Here is a 17,962-nt window from a genome sequence, read left to right as displayed (position 1 = left end):
AAAAGTAGGAGTAAAAATGTAAAATTGAAGGTAGTGTCTACTGGAGTTCAGTAAACACAGCAGTTGTAGTAAGTTAGTCTTTGGATCTCTGTTTGCTTTCAACATGAGAAGTCAGGTAGTTATGAATAACCTGTACGCAAGTCCTTTAGGCAACATGTTGTTATTATACTTATCTTGTGTGGTTTCCTGCTCTTTGTAGACTTTGTTTTCAGAAGTGTCATACAGCTAAAATTTATTACTGATGTTTTTCAGCCTTGGGGTCAGAGGAGATTGTTCCACCTGAACTTAAACACTTTTACACTTATAGTCACTTGTTGCACACACACTTATGGGTCTAAGCTCTTACCCGTCTGTGTTAGGATTATATTTTGTATGTATGAATAAAGTGTTGTGTTTGGCTGAACCTGCAGCGGACCGGGAGAGGTCAGAGGTCAGAGGTCAGATCCTGAGTCTGTAACGACAGCTTCTGGTCCACAGAGTCCAGCAGACAGCTGACCGTCTGATCAGGCTGGAAAACCTGTGGGAGTGATGGAGGGACGGATCAAATTATGGAGCTGTACAGGAATAGAATAGAATAGAATAGAATAGAATAGAATAGAATAGAATAGAATAGAATAGAAGAGTACATTAGACAAAACTAGACTAGACAAGACTAGAGTAGAATAGAATAGACTAAAGAAGATTTGAATAGAATAGAACAATAGATGAAACTAGACTAGATGTGACTAGAGTAGAACAGAATAGAATAGCTGAAATTAGATTAGACTAGACTATAATAAACAAAATAATAGACAAAACTAAAACTAAACTAAATAGAATAGAATAGAAGACTAGAACACAATGGAATAGAACTGAACTGAACCAGACAAGACATGAATAGAACAGACAACACAACAGAATACAATAGAGCAGAATAGAGTAGAGTACAATAGAATAGAATTGAATAGAATAGAATACTAGAACACAGTGGAATAGAGCAGAATTGAACTAGACAAGACATGAATACAACAGAACAGAACATAGAACAGGGTACAGTAGAGCAGATTAAAGTAGAGTAGGACAGAATAGAATAGAACACAATAGAATAGAATAGAATACTAGAACACAGTGGAATAGAGCAGAACTGAACTGGACAAGACATGAATACAACAGAACAGAACATAGAACAGAGTACAGTAGAGCAGATTAGAGTAGAGTAGGACAGAATAGAATAGAATAGAATAGAATAGAATAGAATAGAATAGAATAGAATAGACATACTGCACACCAGCTCTGTTCTGAGGCTGCCTGTCTGATGCTGTCAGACTGTCGGCTGCTCTGTGTCACAGCGCCACACCGCCCTCACGCGGCTGGAAAGGCGAACTGCACTACTGTACTTTACCTCTGGGTCAGGACACGTCACGACGCCAGCTCCTTCCCCATTGGCTGCCCTGGGTCGGCTCGATCACATGACCGCCTCTCCACTCCAAAGCGTCCTGTCTGTATTTGGTACTTCAGACAGACAGACGAGCAGCGGCCCCAGTTTGGGAGCGTTTTAGTTTTGTTTTCCGTGCTTTTGAGAAAGAAATAACTGGTTTGAAATGTTAATGTGATAAACGAAGAGGCCACGACGCTGTTTTATGGAGGATTTCAGCTAACCTGGACACATGCTATCAGGTGAGTAAATATGGTGTGTGTTTCTTTTGTTGTTGTTGTTGGTCTGCACTGTCAGCGACTCTACTATTTATAGTAACCCAATTACTAGTTACAGTGTAAGTTAACCGTTTAGTAATGTGATTTTAGAGTACTATTAAAAACAAAATACACAGTTGTAGGTATTCTTGTGGTTTTCACTGGGCTGCTGGATCTATTACTTTGAAAAGCTAAATGTTAGCTAACATTAGATTCATCATTCAGTTTGAAAATATTGCAAATGCTGTGTGTTTTCCTACTTATCTTTAGACGATACAAACACGATCTACTGGCTGCCCTTTATTTCATTCCTTTTGGATACTTTAGGAATTGAATAATCTTCTCTTACTCACTCTCACTTCTACAACTTGAGCCAAAACTCTTGAGTCACTTGTTACTCTCCTCTAATGTGATTTGTTTCCCTGCCCAGATAAACAGGCCTTCCTTGTCTGCTGCTGTCAGTGACGAGAATGCCTTTCCTACAACTTTGGCCAAAGATAGTTTAAAGCTTTTTTATATGTCCTTTGGCTGTTGTATTTCCTGGAGTCAACAGCAGTTTTATGAAGCAGACATGAAGAGTGAAATTTGCACATCCAGCTTGTTTCAGATCTTGTGCTGGATTGTAAAATAGATTAGAGGAAAAGATGAAAAATCTGTTTGCACGCCATATTCATGCCTCAACACTTAATTAAATAAGTGTTCAGCCCGATTAAGAGCTTGTAGGTCAAAATGTTGCTTTAACACTATGAAGGAAAAGCCTCCATCAAGGGACTGCTGGTTTGAATTTCAGATTTGAAGTATCTTAGCTTCCAAAATGTCTCTCCATGACTTTTTCTAGACCCACTTTCTCGATAAACCAGTGTTGTGTGATTTTCAAAATCGCACAGCAAAATAGTAGTTATAACTGTATTTACCCCCTTTCATCCACAGCTTGTTGGCCTTCTCTTCTCCCCCAAAATCCACTGTTCTAGTGTCAGTAACTCATTGAGGGGTTGAAACCAGTGTGGATACATTTTCTATGATATAATGAGTTGGGGCTGGGTGATATGGTCAATATCATGATAATCATAAGGATTTTTCTCGATATCAAAATATATATCACGATATGGTTCATGTATGCAAAATCACGTTAAATAATCAAATGAATGTTCATCTCATTGAACCAAATGGTAATGTTAGGTGTGATGTCAAACAAAACAGAAATGTTCAAATAATATTCCTACCATACCTCATTTTATCAGAGTTTTTAAGTAAAATTTGCTTGTCATCATCAATGTAGACAGCAGAAATGTGTGTCACGATATCAAAATATCTTCATATCATCATGATACGATTCCACTGAAAGATGATAAATGCTAATATTGAATTATCGCCCAGCCCTATAAAGAGTCATAGTTTGGTGATCCAGTAGCTTATGCACATTTTCCTCCCTCTTGTTACCAGCAGGCTCTGTACACAACATCAGCTAAACAGGCACACATCTCAGCCTTCTCCCAAACTGTTAGTCAATGGGACCGTATTTTTACAGCTAAAAAAAAAAACTAAAAAAACATCAAATGTCCATACAATTGATCCAAACTACTGACTAGTAGGAAATGTGAATTTGATACAAATTCAGACTAAGGAAGACCAGTCTGGATAATAAAAGGTTGTATTGTTTTTAAATGAATGGAAGGAGGCCTTGAAAGTATTTATTATTTTTTTTTTTTTATTAAAATATAGCACCCAAATTCATCAGTATGCCTCAGCTCTCCCTGTCGTAGGAACAACACTTCACATCCTGAGGAAAACCCTGTGATGGAGATTTGTGTTCATACAGCAGCAGGTTGAAAATGAAAGATTTCACCAGGATTTCTTCACTTACATAAAAAAAATAATGAGGTCCTCCATGATGTCTAACTTTGACCAATATCATGTCTTACCCCAAAATACGCAAATTTTGAGTCATTGAATTTCACCAAACAAGACCTTGAAAAGTGAAGTTGATGTCCAAGTGAGTGTGGGAAACCTGGTTGATATTCACATATGTTGTGTTGATAAGTGAGTCAAAAAATAACGTGGAAAATGGAATCAGAAAAGGAGAAGGGAGCAGCTGACATTGCAAAAGTACACTCATATGGGTGCCATACACACTTGAAGTATTTAAAAAAATATATATATATAAGGCTGTGAAGGGCTACATGGACATTGATAACTGACAAATGTGTGTGTTGTCCCAAACTGCAACATAACACACGTCAGTAACCTCTCATACTGACAGAACATGAGTTGTTTTTGTTTGTAGTGACACAGTAAAACAATGTGACTAGACATTGAGTTTAAAATGATATAATGAATAAATCACATGTTTCTCTGAGGAGACGCCGACTCTCGTGACGGAGAGCGTGTGTCAGTTCCCGCAGGTTTAGAGTGAGACTACAACTGTCAGCGTTTGGTCACAACACTTCCTCTTTCCCATGCCATAAAACCTGATGTCACCACACCTCAGATGCCAATAAACAGTTTCTGTTGGTCACATATTTTTAGTTATATAGTCTTAAAAGTTGCAGACAAACAACATACAGTGCAACAGTGAGCAATGCATAAGCAAAAATAAATTCAAAATCACATCAGATTCAAGCCAAAATTCATTTTGTGAATATTGAAAAAACAGTATCTGTTATTGTTTTCTTGCCTTTTTTCTGATTTTTGTGTCTCTGATCACATCGCTGATGTTTGTTGGATGTTTTTAATCAAAGATGTGAACAAGGCCACCAGTGGTTTATTTGACATATTTGCGAAGAGCAATACAGTTAAAAAAGACTATACTATAAACAGACTGGGTCAACTACATGACAAAAAAACATCAGTGCTGTATATATGAAGAATTTAATTCCAAAATTAGATATTTGCCATTTGGAAAAAAAAGTGATGTGTGCTCTCACAAGTGCTGACATGAAAGTCAAACTTATTTTGAAATCTCATTTTTCTTACTGCTTTAAACCCTTTCTTATGAAATACTAACTAGGCTACAGAATTAATTGCGTAGAGTCGTATATCACAACCACAATTGGTAATTTTGGAATATTGGCATATCAGCAATATTGAAACATTTCATTTTATTTAGAACAGCCACTGTAATTGAAAATAGTCAGAAACGTTGCTATAAGATCCCAAATGTCTTGTCAAATTATTTAATTCCCCAAATCATCAACACTAATAAACATGATTAATAATCACCATCACATAATGTAGAAAAAATAACTGGGATTATCATTTTAGTGATTTATCATTCCCTAGGCTAATACTTTTGAGGATGGTATCATCTATGTATTTGAACTATTGTGATGAAGTGATGACATTTTTTACCAAAAATGGATATGTATCGTTTTGGCATGAGACCTTTCATACAAAGACTTCTGTTCAGAAACGGTCTTTATCCATGTTGTCGGAAAAAAACAAGATCTTAAGTTCTTTATATGACTTGTCTAAAGCATAGAGGATCCAGTCTGTAACAGCGATGTTTTGTCAGCCGTTAGCGTGTTTGCATGATGTTTTCTGTTCAAAGCCTGCAGGGTTTGGGGCTGGATGTGAGCCGTGTCTTTGTACCAGAGGTGACCTGCAGGTTTTTCTCTGTCTGCTGGTGAAAACACCTGGAACCTTCTCTTTGTCAGCAGGCCAGGCCAGCAGCAGGCTGCAGGGGTCAGGCCGAGGAGAGACAATGCTGTGTGTGTGTGTGTGTGTGTGTGTGTGTGTGTGTGTGCGTCTGTGTGTGTGTATGAGTGAAAAAGAGTTGCTGTGTTGTCCTGCAACTATGTACTTTAATAGTATGCACTTAAAAAGTATGTTTAAAAACAGCTACAGTTGATCAAAGTGCTGCACAAAGGCAATAAATGTATTAAATTACACTTAAATAATCACTTAAATTAATGTAGAACATCAACATAGCACAAAAACAAAAGATATACACATATAACCAGACAAATCAAGTCTGTAGTTAAGTTTAAGATGTACTAAGGCAAGATTTTTATGTAAAAATACACCTGTCTTATCAGCCTAAACCACAAAGTGTGGAGAGAGCGCTCCATCGTACTAATTTACGCACTGTAATTTCACTCTTTTTGCCAAAATTAAATTCAGATGTCTCGTATGGACTCTTCTCCGCCCACAGAAAGTGACAAATCAAAACTTGAAATCCAATCTGTCTCCTAACCAGCAGCAGAGAAAGCTGGACTCACCAACGTTAGATCTTCTCCTCTCTCGTCTCTTTGGTTTCTTTGGTATAAAGAAATATATATACAGACCGGCCGGTTGGTGAACATGAGCTGCTGTGTGGCGTTTACTGACCTCACTGCACAGGATTTCTGGGTATTGAAGGTCAAATGTTTCAAACTGCCAACAAGCTGCCAACGTGCAATATTGCCTAGTGCAGCTTTGATATCTGTTCAGACATTGTCTAGATGAATGAAGATATGAAGTTACATCTTATCCCGTGTTCCTCTTGTCTGCTTTCAGAGCCACAGAGCATCATCTGACCCGAGCTGAGAGGACTTTAACGATCAGATCAGACGTTATTTTTGTCTGTGAACATGAAGACGGACGTTCCTTACGACAGGGTAAGCTGCTTTGTATGGAAAGACTCAGTACAATGTATGACACTATGAGGAAGTGCCCTGCCCTTTAGTTTTTTCATGAATTTTATCTGTTTTGCACTGAATGACTTTCCCACTCAAATCAGAACAGCAGTTTCCCTCTATTGTCTGTTGTAAACTGAAAAGTCAACTCATGTTGCTCTTTTCCCACTGAGTCATACCCTCGTTCCCATATGTTCACCTTCTACTCGCTGTAATATTTGTTAATCTTGAAAAAAAAGCCCACTTTTTTATGATTTCCCATCGGTCCTGGAATTCCTGGAATACCTTGGAAGTCTGAGAGGAGTTTTCCAGAAAGGGGAAAGTCTGGGAATTTGATTAGTTCTCCCGGGGAAAGTAGGGAATATCAGGAAATTTTACAAACGTGCCACTTTACAGGGATATATCAGAAAGTGTTTTCCAACTTGTTTCACATTTATTGCATTAGAGTAGTATAGTGGAATAGTGGAAACCAGACTGTTTACCCCTGTAGAGAAACAACATTAACAAATCAGGAAGGAAGAAGAACATTTTTAGGTCATGGAAGTGCGGCTCTGACCCAGTTATGTTAAGTCATGGATGGCCTCCTTTTACCTCCCTCCTTGGCTCGTGTTATTGCTTTATTTTCCCAGCAGCACTTCTCTCTTACATTCAAGGTTCACCTGAATATTGTTGAGGCATTGCAGCTCTAACCCTTGCACCTCTCACTATTGGTTTCTTATAATGTTGTTTATCTAGGGAGGGAAGTTTATTCTACTGTTGTTCTGCATTAGAGCTTCAGCTAAATGCTTAAGATGTAGCAAAAGTTGGGCTGGGCGATAATTCAATATTATTTCAGTGGAATGGATCAGTGGATGGTGATTTTAGGATATCATGACACACAATTCTGCTGTCTAGATTGACGATAACAAGCACATTTTAGTAAAAAACTCTTTGTATTTTGTATTTGTATTTATTTGTATTGATTTGCCCCTCTTTTGTTTACAGATGGTGGACATGGAGTGGAGGAGAGAAGAATCCAAAAGGAAAGCACAGACGGTAAGTTAGGATATACACACACACACACACACACACACACACACACACACTCACAGACAGACACATGTCAAATCAAATCAAATGTATTTTCTAGTGACCAGTAAGATCATTGGTGTTAAACTGCCTGATCTGTCTCACATCTTCCGTAAGAGAGCGACTTCTAAGGCTCGAGATATTTTACAGTGTCCTCTTCATCCTCTGTATGGAGAATCTGAGCTCCTACCTTCCGAACAGAGGTTTAGACGACCAAAGGCCAGGTCTGACAGGTTGAATAATTATTTTATTTCTCAGGCCACCAAACTGTTAAATGCTCATGATGACCCAGCTGATGATTAGTTTCCCATTTAACTACTGGGGGCTGATGATGGTTTTAGCGATGGCTAAACATACTCTAGGTTTCCTGTTGTCACTTGATGTAATCATGTATTTTATCATGTTTTTTGTACCTGAGTCCGTGTGACTATGTCTCTGTGTGTTCTATGTTTTATCTGGCTGCAAGACACATTTCCCCTCGGAGACAATGAAATTGAAGTTGAGGTTGAAGTTGCATCTGGAAGCATGAAATCATCTGAAGAACCTCATATGAGTTTTTTTTCACATAATTTCACTTCCAGTTCTGCTTCTCTGTTTTTACTGTTTCACAGCGTCAGCTAAATGCTGAACTTCAGAGGTGGGGACTCGAGTCACATGGCTTGGACTCGAGTCCCAGTTTTAATTGCTTGAGACTTGCCTTGACTTGGGTTCTGGTGACTTGGGACTTGTCTTTGACTTTGACTTGAGAGCTTGTGTGTATGTAAATGACTTAGATTGAAAGTGATGAGATTTGTTCCAGCAGACGACTGAATTTAAATTCTGTTTTCTGAATTTGTATGGAATGATTGAATTTATTGAAGTTGAATCTGATTATAGAAATCAAACTCATGATGCTCTTGCCAAGTTTTTATCCTATTAAAACCATATTGCATTGAAAAGTCCTAGATATTTAGTTTTCTTTAAGATATTAAAGAAAACTTGACTTGCTGTTTAGACTTGAGACTTGACATTAATGACATGGACTTGACTTGGTGCTCTACATTTAGACTTGAGACTTGTGCTTCAAGACTTGATACTGACTTGGGACTCGAGCAGAGTTGACTTGGTCACACCACAACAGTAAATGTAATTCAGGCTTTCCCCTCCAGTATTACAGATGTGTGGTTGGTCTGGCCACTGTGGCTGCGGTGCTGCTGGCCACCATGGCCCTCCATCACCTCCTGACCGTGGGGGTCTCCTCCCCCCGCCCCGCCCCCAGCCCCCGGCTCCGCCTACCCCTCGCCGAGTCCTGCTCTGACCCCTGCAAGTAAGCAGACCTCCGCACAGACAGGGACAGAATCCACAGACCAGCGTGTTAATTCAACTTCTGAGGCTGCGTTCACACTGCAGGCCTTCATGCTCAGTTACAAATATCTGCTCATATCTGGTTTTTGTTTTTTTGAGAGATATCTATTCTAGGATGTAAATCATATCCGATACTGATATAAACTGGCAGTGATGGCAAAAAGACACGCATGCAGAGTTAACAAAAATAATCACATATAGTTTTACATAGTTTTTCCAGTTGCATATTTTTTATTGCTTATACGTGTATATATTTGTGTTTTTTACCTTAACTATGCTTATGCTGCTGACTAAACCCCAGTGTCCCCCTGGGAATAAATAATGATAATAATAAAAGTATGTATTTATCGATTTGTCTGTCTGTTGACCTATTGATGTATCTGATCTGACATTATCTTTAAACCTTCTCTTTTCCTCTGATAGGATTGTGTTGGTGGAGAGCATTCCTGAAGGTCTGGAGTTTAATTCCAGCACCACCCACCTCTCCATCTACCAGGCGTGGTTCGATCTGATTGGCGAGGCTCGCAGCAGCCTCGACATCGCCTCTTTCTATTGGACGCTCACCAACAAAGACACCGGCACTCACGAGCCGACAGCCCAGCAGGTCAGCTGGCCCTGTGATTGGTCAAATGCCATTTATTGGTAGCCATTAATCATAAAGATTATTTAATGGATGATTGCACACGGACAAGTTGACAGGCTTCTACTTCTCAGAGCCCAGTAACTGATCTTCATTTGTCCCTGTGTTTTTCTATTTCTCTAATATTATGTTATGGTTTAGGTGAATAGTTTACTGGTTGGCAGTTTTAGCGGTACTTCCTCAGTATTACCTTAATTTAATTTGATTGATCTGACATCCTTAAAGTGGGAATCCGCAAGATTCTTGTTTTTTGTTGGTTTTGGCAAAAAAAACATTTGCTAAAGGGTCATTTTTGTGGTGTTTCTGCACTGCACTTCCCAGTCAAACAGAGTGGGCGGAGCTTGGATTTTCTGTTGATGCAGTTTGAGTTTCTCTTTTCTTTGTCTGTTCAGCCATGGTGGCTATCGCTGCTCATGATAACTACCCAGTTCTTCTTCTTCTGTTGATTCCAAAACAAATACTCACAATAAAGTCAGAGACTTCCTTTCATGGTAGTCCTCATGAATTACAGATGGCAAAGTAGATTTGGCAAAATCAAAATAAAAAAAAAAGTCATTACCAATAAGTAAAAACCAGGTCCAGTCAGAAACAGAATACAAAAATACTGCATGTCCCCGTCGCCTCTTTGACCAATCAGACCACTTGGCCGGAATTAAACATTGAATTATTTTTAATAACAGCAGGACACTTGGCTGTAGCAGTGTGTTTTTATGAACATTAACATTAAAATGAGTTTCTTGCTGTGTCACAGGGTGAGACCATCCTGAAGAGACTGGCCCAGGTTTCAGGGAAGCTGTCTGTTCGTATCGCCGTCAACACGCCGCAAGAGAGTCAACCTCAGGACGACCTCCGGCTGCTCAGCAGCTCAGGTGACACTCTTGTCTTCATTTATCTTAAACTGTTTGACAGCTAGGGTTAGACTGATATATTGGGCCGATATTGGCCTTTATTAAATATCAGATGTTGACCAGTCATGTCGTCCAGCTCTAATATGATGGTGGTTCCTCCTGACTGCAGCTACAGAAAAACAGCCTGGAAAACCTGACATGAAATTTTACTTATTTAAATGCAATTGTTAAATAATGTTTTCTGGAAATTAATTAAAGGCAATAACGTATGTTAGAGTTTCCCCCCACCCTAACCCTAACCCCTAACCCTGTTGCATCACTTCCTCTTAAAGAGCTGCTAACACTAAAATAATTTCATCAGTCTGAGTTTCAGTGGAGAGTTTTAGTGTCCCATGATGGTCTGAATGCTGTTTCAGAGGCTTTCCCACCTTGACAAGAAAAACATACTGAGGGAAACGCTGAATCCCTGTAATTTCTTGGCATAAAACGAAAATGAATCAATATCGGCTATTTTAAAATATTGGTATCAACCTTCAAAAACCCATATTGATTGAACCCTAATGTCTGGTCAGGTTGTCTCTGTACCATGTGTGTCAGTATGCACTGTGTTAATATGACGCTGCAGCCATGCCACCACAAGACAAAAGCCTGCATATTTATTGAACTTGGTAAATGAAGTGATTCTGATCATTACTTAATCAGAAGCACGTCAAGGCAATAACAAATATATGATGTATTCTTGACAGCAGCGTGTGTGTGTGTGTGTGTGTGTGTGTGTGTGTGTGTGTGTGTGTGTGTGTGTGTGTTTCAGGAGCCGACATCCGGACAGTGAACATGAGAGAGCTGACCTCAGGCGTCCTCCACACCAAGTTCTGGGTGATCGACAAGAAACACATCTACATTGGTAGTGCCAACATGGACTGGAGGTCTCTCACACAGGTACACACACACACACACACACACACAGAGGTTGTCAGATGAACAGTTTTACGTAAAAATCAGAATGCAGTGTCACCGAAGTAACCGGTTTCTCCCCAATTAGGCAAATAGAAACATCTTTTATCCAATATGCAGTCAGGAATTTATAAAATAGTATACTTACATATTGTTGTTGTCACATTGAAGGCTGCATTAGTGTACAGTGTTGATGTCGTCCTGTATGGCAGCAGGCAAACACTGCTGTGTGTATCTTATCAGCAACAAGCAGACCGACCCATGACTCCGTGGTTTTCATAAGATAATTTTGAGAGGGAGGAGATTAAGATACGTTTGAACAAATTTCCCCTGAAAAGGTTTTTATCTGGACTGGTAGTTATCAAGCATCTCAGAGTAGGAGTGCTGATCTAGGGTCAGTTTATCCTTTAAGATCCTACTGAATGTGATCAGTGGTTGCAGATCAGTACATAGACACAGAGGCTGTGTAACTATGGAAAATTAACTTCTGTTTGAGTTGTGTTTCTTTTGCTTTAAAGAGGAAGTTATCTTCTTGGTTTGGGTTTTGGTCTCACACCATGGTGAAATGTTTCCCGTCTGCCCTCTGATACATTACTGAGTGTCAATGCACTGCAGTATCATTTACACCATGATAGGAGTTAATACCTCAAACCACTTCTCACTTCTGGTTTATATTGAGATATTCAGTAGCCGTTTTTGCTGAGTCATTGCTACCATCAGCATCCTGTGTATCTGAAAGAGTGCAGCAAACCGCCCAAAAAAAAAAACATGAAACTGGAAGCTTCGATGAGAGGCAACTGGGTGACATTTGTTTCGGGGGGGGGGGGGGGGAGACTGCTAAGGAGCTATGTGAATGTGGATCACAGGAAAGTCGGGAAATGTATAGAAAAAGATTTTGGTAATTTCCAGGTTTTGATAAGTTTGTAAAATGTGCAAAAAAGTTTGGAAAATTGTTACAACTGATACAACTACACAGTTTCTGTGGTTTTAGACTCAATCTCACATATGTCATCTGTCATTTCACATGTTCTGATATTTGTTGCTGTAAAGAATGATCTTCATCTATAGAGTGATACGGCAAGACGACTATCTGTGTTAATCATTCTGAACACCAAAATTTTAACATCAAATCAAGAAATTAAAGTCTGGAAAAAGATGGAATTTTGAAATTGAAACTGCATAGGAACCCTGGGAACTTGGTGAGAGAAAATCATTTACAAAATTCTTTCCGTAATGTATTTTTACTTCTGTTGTTCTCTCACTTATGCCCCAGTTTACCAAAGCTAGAAGTGGTGAAAAACTTTGATCGAGAATCTGCATCTGTATTGTGCTCCTCTCCCTGGCAGGTGAAGGAGCTGGGCGCGGTGGTCTACAACTGCAGCTGCTTAGCGGCGGATCTGGGCAAGATCTTCGAAGCCTATTGGTTCCTGGGTCAGAGTCAGTCGATCCCGTCACCGTGGCCCAGCAGCTTCTCCACCGCCTACAACAAGGACACGCCCCTCCAGCTGCCACTCAACGGCACGCCGTCCAGCGTCTACCTGTCGGTGAGAGACGGGTCGGGGGGGCGAAGGATGGGGAGACGTCACCTCTGTTTTGGGATTACTCTTAATCCAACTGTATAGAGATGATCAGGAAGAACACTCAGTCCATTTCTTATGCAGGTCCATATGAATGAAACGTCATATTTTTAGTGCCACACCACAAGGAACATAGAGGGTTAGTTCTGTTAATCTCTATGGATTTATTACTCATTTAAAGTGCTGTATCTATGCTAAACTAAAACCTTTTCAGTCCATATTGTAGCTTATTTCTAAAGGTTTCCAACAGCCAGTTAGATGCCAGTAGTAGTACGTCAAGTGCACTTAAATCTTTTATACATTTAGATGTATTTACCGTTTGATGATTGCTGTTGGTCTCAATGGCAGTAGACAGTATCTTGTAGCAGGGTTACCACAGGGCTTGAAAATCCTTTTAACATTTGTGGATTTGGAAACAATAAGGCCTTGAAAGTTTTTGAAAATTAATGGATGGCCTTGATGGCCTACTTACAACTTATGCCTCAGCTCTCTGGACTTCTCTCCATCCTATCAATAGACACAGTAACTGGCACAACACACACACAAGCAGACAGGGGCCGTCACACTAAACATCCTGAGGAAAACCCTTTGATAGATCTTTGTGTTGATACCAGCAGCAGTTTGAAAATTAATTGATTTCACCAGGATTTCTTGACTTGATGAGATCAGGAGTAAAAAATGAGTTCTTTTTGACCAATGTCATCATGTCCTACCACAAAACCTGCCAATTTTGCGTCCTACAATTTCACCAAACCAAAGTTATTGAAAGCCGTTGAAAAGTCCTTTTGAATTTGATGTCCAAGTGAGTGTGGAACCCTGTTGCAGGAATGGGTGAATTATGAATCTTTAAAACTGATGTGTAGTTTAAATAAAACAGGCCTTTGAATAGACTATCAAAGAAAATTCCTTCAGAACGATCAAAAACAAAGTAAAGACAGGGTCCAAAATGCGAAAACTACATCCAGTAGGACTTCACTTGGCCACTAGGTGTCACCATTACTCCAACTATTTACACTAATATAACACACACTCATATGCACTGATGAGGTAACACACATTGTCATGCTTCAAAAGCATCTCATCCATCGGATTCACTGTCATTTCGCAACTTCAGTCCTGAATTTCTCTAAATCAACTCTGCCCCACTCACATCTTTCAAGGCACCTGGATGGTACAAAATGTTCCTGAAATTAACAAATCATTCACTGGATCGCTCTTTCTTTTCTCTCGTCTCTCTTCCCTCTCTCTCTCTCCAGAGTTCCCCTCCGTCTTTCTGTGCTGCCGGCCGGACGCCGGACCTTCAGTCCATCCTCAGTGTGATGGAGGACGCCCAGCAGTTCATCTACATCGCCGTCATGAACTACCTGCCCACCATGGAGTTCTCTCATCCCAAAAGGTAAATCCCACAGCTGTTCAGGTAGCTAAGAACCATAACTATAGGAGGGATACTTCTTAAGTGTTGAAGTTAGTTTGTGTAGTTGGTGCGGTAGTTATGAACTGTCAAAGGTAGGTCTGAAGTACACAGGTGTGGCATCTTCAGTTGTCAGCACCCTTCTCCCCAACCCAGAGGTCACCAGAGTTCTTCATGTCAAGGATGATTTTGTCCGAGGTATCTCCGTCTGAGAGGATGTTAGTGTTGGATGTGATTTAGCACAGAACTGTGAATCTGTCTCCAGTACACTGTAAGTTGTGAGATAACAGTGGAGAGAGAAACTTGTGGTAAGAATTGCGCTACCTTCTGGGGAATGAAAGTAGTTGGAATTAAACTGTTCCTCATGATGCCTGAGACCCCCTGGAAGACCCGTGGTGGTCCCCAGACCCCGTTTTGGGAACCACTGCCCTAAACTACATCAGCAAACTGTGTGAAAACCACCCATGATCAGCTAACCACCCACATTTCTTTCACCCCAAATTGCCTTAAGACATAAATATCCTGTTTTACCCTAAACCAAAACTCCAATAAACAAGCTTTTGGTGAGTCCATGTGACTTTTGTTTACAAGCCCTGGTTCATTTGTAACTGGGCAGTGTGAACCTAAACAAACCAGATACAGAAATTCATCAAAGTAAACTTTCCCACTGTGGTTCGGACCAAAGTGTGATGGTCCCATGTCCTCAGACTGTGTGGCGCCCTGTTGCAAAGTGTGATGGTCCCATGTCCTCAGACTGTGTGGCGCCCTGTTGCAAAGTGTGATGGTCCCATGTCCTCAGACTGTGTGTGGCGCCCTCTGCAGGTACTGGGCCGACATCGACACCCAGCTGAGACGGATGGCTTACGAGAGGCGGGTCAAGGTGCGCCTGCTGATCAGCTGCTGGGCCAGCACCCAGCCGGTCATGCTGCCCTTCCTCAGGTCACTGGCCTCGGTCCAGGACCCCAAGAGCAAACTGGACATCCAGGTGGTGAGTAGCACTTCTACTTTTCTTTACAAAAAGACCAAGGCTGAAATACAGACTTTAAATTAGAGAATTAAATATGCTGACATAAATCATCTGGTGGGAGTAGTGGTAATCCTTGTTTATATAGGTTACAAGCTGGGAGTAATTTATGATTAGTAGTAGTAGTATCATAATTTTGGAGTACTCAGTTAGTAGATGTTATTCACGCTTCAGAGCCAAGTGAATAACGATCACAAGTGTTCCCTCTACCACTGAAAATGCAGAGTGTGCATATCCTGAAATAAAAAACGATAACCTGATCACCAGCTGTGTCTTTTCTCCAGAGGCTGTTTGTTGTGCCTGCTAACCCCAAGCAGAAGGAGATTCCCTTCGCCAGAGTCAACCACAACAAGTACATGGTGACTGACAAGATAGCCTACATTGGTAAGGCTACACATTATATTATATACACGTTTATACATAATTAATTAGTACATAATTTCATGGTTCTTTCCAGGAAACTTTCTAAGAAATTAACAGTTCCTTTCTAGGAAATTATTGGGAAATTGCGCACCCGGGAAATAAAGCGTTACCAATCTTACAATATGAAAGTGAAAAACAATATTTTCTTATAACAGGACACCTCTGATTGTATGATTATGTATATGATTATGTATATGATTTGTTATTATATTATATATTATTATTATTACCTGTCCACTCATCTTTTATAAGAAAAAAATGTTGTTTCCTTATACTATTACTATTGTTGTCTTAAGTATTCTCTTATCTTATTATTGATTATTTGTATTATATTGCATTTTGTGAGGACCCCAGGAAGACTAGCTGTCATTAATTTGCCAGCTAATGGGGATTCTAATAAAACAATAAAACAATATTTGGCTAAAATATGAAACATATCTGTGTATTTCTATCCGCAGGTACATCTAACTGGTCAGGCGACTACTTTGTGAGCACAGCCGGCTCGGCACTGGTTGTCAACCAGACCGCATCAGAGACGCTGGAACCAACCGTCCAATCACAGCTGCAGGCCGTGTTCGAGAGGGACTGGAGCTCCGCCTACAGCACGCCTATCACCCAGCACTCTAACCTCAAAGACATCTGTTAGCTTGAACTCTTGTGTGCTGGTCACGAGCTGAGAGAAGCCTTCAGCCAATATTAGAACACCGTATCAGTTTATCAGGCAAACGTGCCATAAGCCACAAAATCAAACCAACGCTCAGATAGAGCAGCAGCCAACATTTACACTCTGACTCACCTAGCTGTTTCTTTACCAGACTCAAACATCGACGTAACATATGCCATTTGGTGGACACTTCTATTCAAAGCAGCTGGCAGTACCATGGCTGCATATCATTCAGTCCATTTTGTCCATTTTGCGCTTGCAAGGTGGAACAACTGCTCATAGTACAAAATCCCATTGGTAGGGAAACAGTGACGCTCCTAAATCTGACAGCTGATGACTGAGTTAAGTTCAGCCGTTGCCAACTTTTCTCGGTTGAGCATCCACACATCGGCCGAGTTTCCCTGGTTGCTCAGCTCTATAGGAAATGAATGGACTTCTGGTGACTTGTTGATCGTGTTGCTCACAGAGTGAACACAGACTTAGTGCCATACTCCTTCTGACCTGAGACAACCTTAGTTTTCATGTTTATTTACCCAGAGAATGTATACTAAGCAGCACTGAGTAACGCACAGTCACACCGGGGAACTGCCCAGTCTTCTACTGCTGGGGGTTTTCTCAAGGTGCGTTGAGAGAATTATTTTAGGGAGAGAATTCATTGCCCAGTTTTTATCCCAGCTGGCCGAGGGAGTCGAACCACTCAGCTTCCGGTAATAAGTCCGGTAAGCTTTTAGGTTACTATGCTCCACCGGCAGACCAGACAGCAGCCATGTAGTCCAGTAAATCTTAGCTACAGACCAGCTTTTAGCGTGTTCCTATTTAGTATGTTACAAGTTTCTACAACTCATGGACAGACAGCACTCCCTTTGAAAACCTCCCCATGTCACTATTTGGTTTCTTTCCCTTGGTGTTAGTAACAGTAGGGGGCGCTGTTTAGGCTCGCTCAGGTACGATGGTTTCTTTCAGCTGGCTCGGTCAGATCAGCGTATTGATCAGTGTGTCGTTTTGAAGATCAATCACAATGCATTACTTTATATAACTGCCTCTATGGGAGTTCTTCGTCCCAGCTCATCTCAGGGAGAAATAAGATTGAATCAGAATGTGTTTTTTGATTGATATTTTCAGATTGCTGGACTCTGGAATACTTAATTAATGCTTAACTGGAGTGCCGTGTCTGCGTTATTAATAACATGGGCTTTTTAAAATATGGTTCCATAATCTTCAGGGCCATTTTTAATTGAGTTTGCAGCAATAGTAAGTGAAGATGAAATAATTTAATTTCCACTATGTGGAGTGATTAGAACTACCAGTTAGTGGAGAGATGGTTGCTATGGCAACTGTCCAAATAAGCCAGTGTTTACAGGTAGCAGCATGCTTTTAGAAAAGCTCTGGGGCGGTTTGTTAGTGCCACAGATCAAATGTATACATATCATTATCTCCCTCATGTTTCTGCAGCACTACTCTTAATAAACTGAATCCTGAATCCAACCTCTATCTGGTCTGTTTAAAGTGGTTTAACATTTTCTTAATGTGCACTCTGATACACATTGATTCAAAAAACATCTGTTCAATGCTCTAGCCAATAAGAAATATTTATATGACACAATGAAACTTATTTTTTAAGGTCTGATCTGATCCAAGCTATTCTGGCTTTGTTCTGAACTTTAGTGGTGGGATGTTAAAAGCGCTTGTACCAATTCACCACATCCTCTCCTCCCTCATTGAACG

At 40.3% G+C, this 17,962-nt stretch overlaps 1 protein-coding gene across 1 annotated transcript; it reads left to right on the top strand.

The window, feature by feature from the left end:
- Nucleotides 1-1,483: 1,483 nt before the first annotated feature.
- pld3 (phospholipase D family member 3) lies at nucleotides 1,484-17,717 on the top strand. The gene is made up of 12 exons (XM_071518233.1): nucleotides 1,484-1,656; nucleotides 6,166-6,266; nucleotides 7,269-7,319; nucleotides 8,501-8,658; nucleotides 9,120-9,300; nucleotides 10,088-10,205; nucleotides 10,996-11,123; nucleotides 12,485-12,682; nucleotides 13,972-14,111; nucleotides 14,949-15,114; nucleotides 15,435-15,534; nucleotides 16,032-17,717. The coding sequence occupies exons 2-12, from the start codon at nucleotides 6,240-6,242 to the stop codon at nucleotides 16,217-16,219; spliced, it is 1,455 nt and encodes a 484-aa protein (XP_071374334.1). The 5' UTR covers nucleotides 1,484-1,656; nucleotides 6,166-6,239; the 3' UTR covers nucleotides 16,220-17,717.
- Nucleotides 17,718-17,962: the final 245 nt, after the last annotated feature.

Source organism: Centroberyx affinis, unplaced genomic scaffold (assembly GCF_046629955.1).
Source record: "Centroberyx affinis isolate AG114_WGS23_722 - 3 ecotype Tasmania unplaced genomic scaffold, CSIRO-AGI_Caff_v1 ptg000559l_1, whole genome shotgun sequence".
Taxonomy (NCBI): Eukaryota; Metazoa; Chordata; class Actinopteri; order Beryciformes; family Berycidae; genus Centroberyx; species Centroberyx affinis.
Note: the sequence above shows the minus strand (reverse complement) of the source record. Positions and strands in the feature narration are given on the sequence as shown.